The following is a 10,740-nucleotide window of genomic DNA, read 5'->3' on the forward strand; positions in this document are numbered from 1 at the left end:
TTTTTTACAATAAATTTTCCTTTGCTTTCTTCAGCCATGCATGTTGAAGATATATTTAGTAAACAAAATTCCATGATATCTCTATTCAAAAGAAGATTCACAAATATTTCATGGAAATTTTTCTGCAAAATCTTTCTTTTATTTATTATCAAAGCGAAAGAAAAACTGCTCGCACGCGGAAAAGAAACGAACTTTTCAATCAACAAATATTACAATAAATAAAAATCATCTCCTCTATTCCTTCCTAAGGTTCCAAGAATACATGCTGCGTTGCCTCTTTGTATAGCAATAGTTCCTTGTTTGGAACATTTTATTTTTCCAAGTGTGAGAGTTAACACTGATATCACTAAAGAAATGACCCACTTTCCGCAGATGCAGTGAGTATGAGTATAATAGTTATTTGTTCTCCGAGGGGCGACAATTTCCTATTTATCCCAGAGGTGAGCACAATGTTTTTCATTTTACTTGTGTTTTGTGTTGCTGGTCATGAATGATTCAACTTCTTGTTGATTGTATTGCTTGTATCCAGACCGAATGCAACTCTTTTTTACCACACGTAATTTATTGTGCCGTGCATTCGACAGTTCTACCATGTGGTGAATGGCCAGACCTTAAAATAGCAAAAGAAGCCTATTTACATTTTGCCAAGAACGAGATTACGCTGGCCGATAAAGGATATCGCCTCACTGGAAAATTCAAACAACCATCCAATCGTCGCGAAAAACGGATTTTAGCGAGGCATGAGACACTCAATGGTCGTTTGAAAGAATTCAGTATTTTGAGTGTAAGATTCAGGAGCTCGTTGAAGAAGCACCCACTTGTGTTTCACGCGGTTGTAAACGTTGTTCAGGTTTCAATTATGAACGGAGAAAAATTATTCGACATGTAAATTACGATTAAATTTCCCGCAACTCCCGGTCATATTCATGGCTATACAATGAAATTACAATAAATATGGTTTCACTAAAACAATAACTCCGTGGAATTTTTCTTTCTTCTTTAAAACTTACGTAAATATCACAATAATTGCACTCAATTTTGACTTAATTTCTCAGGTTCTCGCATCGCGATTAAAAAGTAAAAGTAAAATGTTTTTCATACATGCGAAGTGTGAGCGTGACTTTGACCTACCCTATATTGTCACGAGACAAAATAACATCAATTTACAATACGATTGTTGAAAACATAGATAAAATGACAGTTCATGTGACAAAAGCTCTTCTTTCTCCCCACTGGAGTGAACTTTTCTCACTAGAAATGTCATTCGACCAACAAAACGCAATTTTCTCATGGCCTAAGGCTGTGGGTTTGGGTCCCACCTGTGAACCAATTTTCCATTGTAATGTCTATAAGCAAACCACGAACTATTTACACTCAGCCAAAACGTAAAATATCAAATGTACGGGAGAAAATAAGGAAAATCACATCGCACTGATGAAAATATCTTTTAAATATTAATATAACTGAGGAAATTTAAATTAAACATAGAAAAGTTACGATTTTTGACGGATTCCCGCATCCTCATGTCATTCATGATTTGTAAGTGTGTCATTGTCATTAGGGTACTTCAAAGTTTAAGTTAATTAAAAAAAAAAAATAACAAATTGAAGGGTTTCAGTGGTGATGTAAACACATCAGGCTTTTCATCTTCGCTTACTTTCTGATGACAATGTTGCAGCGTGATGTTTTCAAATTGAAGAAAATGTGAATTTTAAAATTTTCCACTTCTCTTTCGACTTTCGACATTTTTATTTTTCTTTTACTAAAAAATCTAAATCAACCTTTTACGGCCGGCACAACCCTTGAACACTTTCCAATTTACTTGTGTATAATGCAACATAAATGATGGTATCTAATACCCTCTCATAAACATTCTAAAACGCATATATGGTTTCGATTGGTTTTTCCAAGAAACGTAGAGATATAACTTATAAGCGGGCGAAAAAAGAACATTTTAGAAGGGTATAGTTACAGTATAGTTTGAGTAAGACTGAATGCTGTACCTTTTACGGACCAACACAGTAAACTTTTGGGATTTTAGTCGGATTATGATACGAGGGTGAGGGTGACACAACTACTTTCCATACCACAAATTCTTCACGCCATACAAATTCGTTTTCGATGAATTTCTTTGTATGGAAAAGGTTGGTTCCCGGGTATCTAATGAAATAACGATCTGCTTCGTATAGAACGACAATCGCTTCTGTTAGAGATAGTAACGACAGAAGTAAACGAGTAGAACAAGTCAAGTAAAAACTATTTTTCCGAGTAATCGTTGGGTTTCCATTCTGAGTTGAGTTTGAAAGGTTTGGTCCTGTCCGACTTTTTTAAGCGTAAATTCAAAATGTTTTTATTGTCGCTGTCCGCAAGAAATCGGTTTTATTTCCAAATTCTTCCGAGCGGTGAGAAATCAAATAATACAAATTTTACAAAAAGTGGAAAAGAGGTAAAAAGTCGGGTTTTCATATTTTCATGTAGTTAGGTTCAAACAAATCTCGTCTTCAACCTAGTACTTTGAAATGCTTTGTAATGTTTTCGATATTGGATAGATTAGTATACCTAATTGAAAGGAACTGATGTTTTAAAATAAACTCGCCTGTGCACTGTTCCATGTTATCGTCTGTTATTTTATCGTGATCAAATCACAGTGCCTATTATCAAATTCACTGGAAATGTATGACTAACAAAAGCCACATTAAGCAAATGATCGAATTTTGACGCAAAATTCGTAATTAACCTGTCATTTGAGTAAAGTGTTGTTTTTTGTTGCGGTCTTCCAACAATACTTCCAAAAATAGATGTGATCTGTGACCCATGAACAATTTAATATCCATAGAAATGTACATATTTCAATGCCGACGATTATTGACACAGATCAGTGTATTGCGAAATTTAGTCGGATCGGTTAGAAGTTAGAACTGTCCACTAGAAACCATGCGCGTTATAGTGATGTGTTAAGTTTCAATGTTAAAATAACAGAATGTTAAAAAGAAGGGATCGTGTAAATTTTCTACTGTTCATTGGTATTTTATTTGGCTTGGCGTGGCGCAGTGAATGTAAGTCCAAGTGGCCATCTGGCAACTTATTTTTGTGCATTCAATTATTGTTATAAGGTACATAAAAGGAACAATATACGAACTGTTCGGAACATGTCCCAGTCCCTACTCAACTCCAGTTCTCAACGGACTGCTAATTTCCTTATATCCCACTATCTCAAAGAGTATGTCCGCACTCAAAACTTTTAAAAGCCCTAAGTTCCATAAATGCTATTCCGAAAGCACTTTTGCGTTGATGGGATCGACCATTAAGCTGCGTTATCCATTGTTTTAGCCTGTGCTGAATGTCGAATTACAATGGCGGACACAGCATAATTGTCGATCCTATCAATGCAAAATAGGTCGGGTGCTTTCCAGCTTAAGCCGAAAGCACACGAGCAATTTTGTGTTGATGTGATCGACAATTATGCTGCCTTTACATTGTTAAGCCTTTGGTTACAATGGAAAACGCAGCATAATTGTCGATCACATCAACGCAAAATTGCTCGTGGGTTTTCCGTCTTACCAATTTATAGTTTTTGTCTCAAACGATCACTGATGCGCCGCTTTGATCGTCTCCTGGCGAGTCAACTCTCTCAGGCTACCAGAGGAAAATGGACGACTCTGGTATGTAGTAAATGCGAGAGGAAATTGGTAATCAAATGGATAAATAATGTTACTCCTCGATGTGACAAGGGAAACTATGTGAGAAAAAATTGTGACAGGTGCTATTTGCTATTAGTGACCAATAGAAGGAAACAGTCCACTCAATACACGCCAATAAAAGTAGGTGGGATAGAGTTTGATCGCATAGTTTCCCCCTCGGCTCTTTTGAACCACAACCCTATTTTGTAACGATCTTCCAAAAATTATTTTAAGTGGACAGTACTTAAGCAAGACTTTTTGTTTGCTTCAATTCAAATTTGTATGTTGAATGTTCGGACTGGAAGTTTTATGGAGGTACCTACAACAATTGAATTACTTTTTCAGATTAACCGAAAATTACCAAATCTAAATCGCAATAATATATCCGATTGAACCACACGGTGAGTCAGAAAACGGTCCAGTAATTCGATTAAATGTAAGGTATCTAGTACAATCGTAATGCGTTTCAAATATATCGCACGCAAAAAGCGAAGGTCAACAGTATTTGTACAATGTGCTACATCAACCAATGCTTTGGTATGATGTGCAGAAGAATATATTGAATGCAGTTAACACCTTTTTTCGTGCTGTACAAAATGTTTTTTTCCCCGAATTTGATGAAACATTTAATTGAGCGAAATTATGCGATGTAAAACGCATCCGAATGCTCATCATATTCAGTTGTGTAGCGTGACTGAAACCGTGCAGAATAGTTAATTCGAATTTGTTATCTTTTACCCACGCGCCGTATTTGTTAAACAAAATATCATTTCTAATGTTGATGAAACGGCGATAATTGTGAATTGTTTGGTCAATCAGATTTGAAATGCATTTGGCAGATTTTTGCTGGAAATTGTATTTGTGGCCTATACTAGCTGATATTGTTAAATTTAAAGGAATTTGTAACGATAACAGAGTAACCCCGTTTCCATATATCACACTTCCACCGGGTGCGACATTTCCCGCAGCGACAACAGCAACGGGATCCACGTTACCCACATTTCCAACATTACCAACGGGACCAACAGCAGGTTCATCATTACCAACTTTTCCGACTCTACCACCAACGATTCCAACTGTTCCAACTCAGCAAACCTTGCCGACTTTTCCGACTCTAACACCAACGATTCCAACTATTCCAACACAGCAAACCTTGCCGACTTTTCCGACCCTACCAACGATTCCAACTGTTCCAACTCAGCAGACATTGCCGACGTTTCCAACTTTGGTTCCCACCGTTCCGACAAACGTACCAACAGCAACACCACTTCCAACGTTTCCAACACTTACTCCAACTATAACACTTCCACCTACAGTCACTTTACCCAGTTTCCCGACCATTCCTAGTGTAACTGCCACAGTTCCTACTTTTCCGACCATACCTAGTGTAACTGCCACACTTCCTACTTTTCCAACCATTCCTAGTGTAACTGCCACACTTCCTACTTTTCCGACCATACCTAGTGTAACTGCCACACTTCCTACTTTTCCAACCATTCCTAGTGTAACTGCAACACTTCCTACTTTTCCGACCATACCTAGTGTAACTGCCACAGTTCCTACTTTTCCGACCATTCCTAGTGTAACTGCCACACTTCCTACTTTTCCGACCATACCTAGTGTAACTGCCACACTTCCTACTTTTCCGACCATTCCTAGCGTGACTGCCACACTTCCCACTTTTCCAACCATACCTAGTGTAACTGCCACAAATCCTACTTTTCCGACCATTCCTAGCGTGACTGCCACACTTCCCACTTTTCCAACCATTCCCAGTGTCACTGCTACTCTTCCCACCATCCCAACAATTCCAAGTGTTACTGCTACTATTCCAACGTTTCCAACTTTAAATCCAGGAACGATAACACCATTAAACTGTCCAGACGGCGTTGTACTTTGTCCGGTTCCAGTCGGCCCAGGTCAGATCGACCCGCGGCAAACGAACAACAGTGGCTTGGGTCTCAGGCAGGGAGTATTACCGAATGGTTGTCCATGCATTGACGCAAGACAATCGGCAATCGGAATATTGTTACAGGCATACCAATTAGGTACTGAAACTACGCGCTATTAAAATTCATCGTTGACAACACGCACATGCCATGTATGCATAATATGTGTGTTCGTGTGATAAATTTCTTGCTTTGAAAAATCAATTGGCCATAACATTGTAAACAAACATTTTAATTGGATAAAATAATCACGACGCAAAATCTCAAAATTTATGACGATGCATTTAGGTAGAAATTTTAATTCTTTTTTTCGATTTTTATAAATTCTTTGTTTTGTAGTGGAATGTGCTGTTATTACCTAATGCAATGCAATGTGAGCACATCTCAAATTATTTTCTAAAATTGTGTTTCAGCACAAAATTGCTACTCTCCAGACAATTTACCTGGAGTTTGTATTAACATTCAAAACTGTGCGTTTTTCTACCGTCTTCTGCAAACTGGAGAAACGGGATCGTTAGGTTCACTTGGGGCTTACATAAAGAAATCTCTGTGTGGATATGATGGCGTAGACTTGCTGGTGAGTGCGAAATATTATTTATTCATCAGAAAAAGAATCTATTCAAGAAATTTAACGTGCAAGTGAAATCGAGTTAATAGACGAATCAGTCAGGAAAGACAAAATGTTTTGAATGGTGGTTTTCCTAGATTAGACACATAAAGAGCGAAGCAGCAATTCTTAACCTTTCTGAAAGGGCGAAAATCAGAATTTTTTTTTCTGTTTAAGCATTGTTCTGAGTGTGAAGCAAAATCTACTACTTCATTAGTTTGAACAAACATAAATTTTGCTGCATAAGAGAACATTTGTCAGAACTCATCGATTATTTTTGTCAAGAAAAGATGAGTAGCCGTTCCTGAAAGGTTATTTTTGATGTATCAAAAAAGAACGACAACAACCACCCGACTCTAACATATAGGTTTGCTGTCCGAACCAAATTTCTCAAGGCGTAACCCAAAGTATACCACAAATCAATACACCATTTACGTTCAGTTCGCTTACAAGTGGAACAACAGTAACAGGTAATACTTTTCCGCCAACATCATCTCCAACATCTGCTCCGACAACGTCCACATCGCAAACATGTGGAATTTCTAATTTTACACAAACAAGAGTTGTTGGCGGTGGACCGGCAAAACTCGGTTTGAAACAAAATATTGGTTTTTATCGGTGACGAAACTGATTAGTTTCATTTACTCAAGGTCAATATCCTTGGATTGCTGCATTGGGTTACACAAGTTCATCGGGAGCAATTGTATTTAATTGTGCTGGATCATTGATCACTCAGAAACATGTACTGACGACTGCACATTGTGTAAACAACAATTTGTAAGTTCTTTGATTATAATGTTAGGTTAAAAAATTGTTAACTACGTCACTGGTATGCATTATCCTTTAGATACCTCGCTAGATTAGGCGAATATGATTTGAGTTCAACGAATGATGGAGCTTTTCCAGTTGACATGGTGATTGATCAAACGTTCGTCCATGAACAATATGTGCCGAAGATAATTTACAGCGATATTGCAATGCTGAAGTTACGAGACTATGCTCCCATTACCGGTAATTCCTTAATCGAAAATTTCGTTTAAGAAAGGAGAGATTTTTGTACCGCAAATGTTCCAGACCAAATCCGTCCGATATGTTTACCGCTAAATGAGCCATTACGATCTCGAGACTTGACGGGTTATCAACCGTTTATCGCTGGATGGGGAGCGACATCGTATCAGGGACCAGTGTCTTCAATACTGCAAGAGGCTCAAATACCCGTAGTCTCGAATTCAGATTGTGAACGGAATTATCGGATCTATTTTCCGAATCAAATTTTCGACAATCGAGTTATATGTGCGGGCTTCGGGGGCAGGGATTCATGTCAGGGTGATTCAGGTGAATTGAGGCGAAGGATTTTTTATTGAATTTTTATTTAACTTTTTGCGTTCCAATTTCAGGTGGTCCACTTATGGTAAGATAATGAAAATTTAAGTGTTCGTATTTTCGACTCGAACTCGGCGTGTTAGAACTGTAGGCTTAAAGACCCTAGTACTTCGTGCAGGTCTAAAGATATGAAAAAAGAGAGGCGGCAGCCGCTAGCAAAAATTCTTTAACCACTAATTAACTTCACTAAATTCCATTCAATTCCAAAAATTCTATTCAATTCTAAATATTCCGTGGTCAAGGTCAGCCAGATATTCGTCAGCAACGCAACAGTCCTAAATATTAAATTTAACTTCCACTCGAAATTCCAATATTTCCACAAAATTTCACTCAAAATTCTAATATTTACATTTAATTCCACAAATTCCACTAACTTCCAAAAACTCAATTGATCGTTCCCAAAAATTCCACAGTGGTTCGGGAGAAAGGGTTGGTCAGTCTTAAAAACACTTGTCTAAGCGATACATTATCTGACTATCTGCTACGTTGAGTTTCCATACTTACAGCCTGTCCAAACTTTTATTGTCCCCACCAGAATGTACATTCGTTTTCTTAGCATTTTTCAATATATTTTACTTTAGTTACCACAAATTATCTCGACTGGCAGTTCAAGCTATTACTTTGTGCTTATCGGACTTGTCTCTTATGGCTACGAATGTGGTATGTGTGGACAAATTTAATTTCAGTTATAACTCACCTAAATCGCTTAATGGGAATTTCAGCTACCGATGGTTTTCCGGGCGTGTACACGAGAGTGTCTACTTTTATTCCATGGATAGAAAGTAAGCTTAATTTGTGAAAGTCTTTCAAACGACAAGTAAATCAATAAATGCTATTAGGACAGAAAATACATTTTTAAATTTGCACTCAAAATCAAAATACCAAAACGGATTTTCTTAACAATTAAATGATGTGAAGTACTATTAACCGTTCACAAACGACAAAGACATCAAGCAGTATTATTATCGATTCTTTTACTTCTTTTGTTCAAACAAATTTCACACAAAATCTTTTACTTCATTTCTTTTAACATACATTTTGCTATAAAAACAAGATCACATTAGTCAGAACTGGTAATTGGTTTTTGTCGTCGTTATCGACAACAAATAAATATCGATGGAATTAAAGGTTTCAATGTCATGGTCAAGCTCTTCAGCCAATAAGAGTCACTTTTCTATGTACATCAATTGCTACTATCGGTCAGAGTAACTTAGTGATAACAAACAAAAAACATTATCGGTTTGTACATATAAAATTGCGTTCGGTCACAAAATAAAGTGCACCAATTTGTAACTGCGAACACCAGTAAAAATCCCACCTATCCCACGATACGAACAGTGTCCATGAGAGTTGCGTGTACTATTTCGGTTCAGTGCTTTGATGAGATTTAATTAATCATCAAAAACTGTTTCGAAAACATTGTCATTCGACCTTATACGGATTTCTTGCACTGATAAAATATCAAATGGTGTAGGTGTCGTTGAAAATCTTTTGTCTTCTAATTAATAAAAAGAAACCCTTAATGTGCCAACAAATTCATTATATAAAGACAATGGGGCACCCATTCGTCTCCATTCAGATTTGTTTTGTTAGTTCAACCACAATACACGAGATTCCTTCCATTAAATAAATACATATTAACCATGGACCAACGAAGTGTTATTGTTATGGCTGTTTTTCTCTTCACATTCATTGTATCGAGTAGCTTCGGACAGGTTTGATCGTTGAAAGAAAATTTAGATACATTCGTCGAAAGATACAGAGATTTTATTGAAAATTTAGTTAACCTTTACACCACAATGGGGAAAACGATCATCCGGCAGTTCGTCCTTGAATTCTGATTTCTCTAATCAATCCGATATGTGCAAAACATCGATGGATTCAGTGATGTTCATTTACAAACTGATTCAGGTAAGTTTTAGTTCTGAGTTAAACGAAAGAGTTATTTATGCCACCGAGTGACAAAAACAGCTATGTTCATAACATGTGTCCAAATGGAAGTTTTGCGCAATAGACGTGAAAATTATCAACCAGAAGCGAAGCCCAAGTTGACAAAACATCGTATGCGCAAAATTCCAGTTTACGCACAAGTTAGGAAATATAGTTACTTATGCAACCGAGTGATAAGCACTGGCTTTGTGGATTGTCACTCGGGGCCGCAGGCAACGAAAGTTTTACTTTTTGTCATTGAGTTGAGAAGTATAGCTATTTATGACACCGAGTGAATACTTTTATAGACAATAGATGTGTAGATTATCACTCGAGGCTGGATGTGACAATACACGTCGTGTGCCTTTAAAAGCATTTATTATCGAGTTTCGTACAAAAGTCACTTTTCGTCACTGGTTTGAGAAAAAGTACATTCTTCAGCTTTACTGAAATTATAAAATAAAATTCAAACACAGGCCGAGGCACAAAAGTATTTGGAATGCAATCAAAAATAAACCATTTTGTGGAACTGTCACGCCGCAGAACTGGTGCTCTCAATAACGTGTGTAATGGACATTGTATTATGGAAAAAATTAACCGGATAGATAGTGTTGATGATATTTTACTGTAGAAATAATTTCATTTAAAACAAAAATATGTACTGGCATAAGTTATGGACACAAATAAAGGAAACTTTTACTTTAAGAAGAGCTGCAATACTCTACCCTAGCAATAGATTTTGTCAGACAGTTTCGAAAAAAATGGAGTTCCATTTGCATCTTTCGAAAGACTGACGATTTGTCAGTATCGATGAAGTAACTCCTCTTCGCTTGTTAAAAAATATTATTATAAAGTTGGTTTCTTCATTCACTCCTTCTAAGTACGAAAAATCCTAAAGGTGATTGATTGACTCAAGTCCTCACGTCTTTCTTTTACTTACAAAAATTCGCTAAAGTAACGCACTTCAAGCAAAAGTGGTCCTCTAAATAGAGTACTGAAACTTGACAGTGCTACATACAAAATTTTACACTGGGGATAAAATTTCATACAAAATAGTACTCTATTTGGCAGCTATCACTAAGAGCACTTTTACTTGAAGTGCGTTGGCTAAAGCCATAAACACATGAGCAATATTTGTGTTGATTTGATCGTTTTCGATTGTTGCGCCTGTGGTGAATATCGGATTAGCATA

At 36.9% G+C, this 10,740-nt stretch overlaps 2 protein-coding genes across 2 annotated transcripts; both read left to right on the forward strand.

Annotated features, from left to right (window-relative positions):
* Positions 1–4,376: 4,376 nt before the first annotated feature.
* Positions 4,377–8,461, forward strand: LOC119076606 (mucin-2-like). Its single transcript, XM_037183462.1, has 9 exons — positions 4,377–5,728; positions 6,043–6,206; positions 6,604–6,826; positions 6,887–7,013; positions 7,084–7,247; positions 7,311–7,571; positions 7,634–7,647; positions 8,201–8,279; positions 8,342–8,461. The coding sequence occupies exons 1-9, from the start codon at positions 4,507–4,509 to the stop codon at positions 8,416–8,418; spliced, it is 2,331 nt and encodes a 776-aa protein (XP_037039357.1). The 5' UTR covers positions 4,377–4,506; the 3' UTR covers positions 8,419–8,461.
* Positions 8,462–9,175: 714 nt separating this feature from the next.
* On the forward strand, positions 9,176–10,253 carry LOC119076608 (adipokinetic hormone). The gene is made up of 3 exons (XM_037183464.1): positions 9,176–9,334; positions 9,402–9,530; positions 10,025–10,253. Exons 1-3 carry the CDS (start codon positions 9,263–9,265, stop codon positions 10,061–10,063), a joined length of 240 nt encoding a protein of 79 aa, XP_037039359.1. The 5' UTR covers positions 9,176–9,262; the 3' UTR covers positions 10,064–10,253.
* Positions 10,254–10,740: the final 487 nt, after the last annotated feature.

The sequence above is a fragment of the Bradysia coprophila genome, unplaced genomic scaffold, assembly GCF_014529535.1.
Source record: "Bradysia coprophila strain Holo2 unplaced genomic scaffold, BU_Bcop_v1 contig_232, whole genome shotgun sequence".
NCBI lineage: Eukaryota > Metazoa > Arthropoda > Insecta > Diptera > Sciaridae > Bradysia > Bradysia coprophila.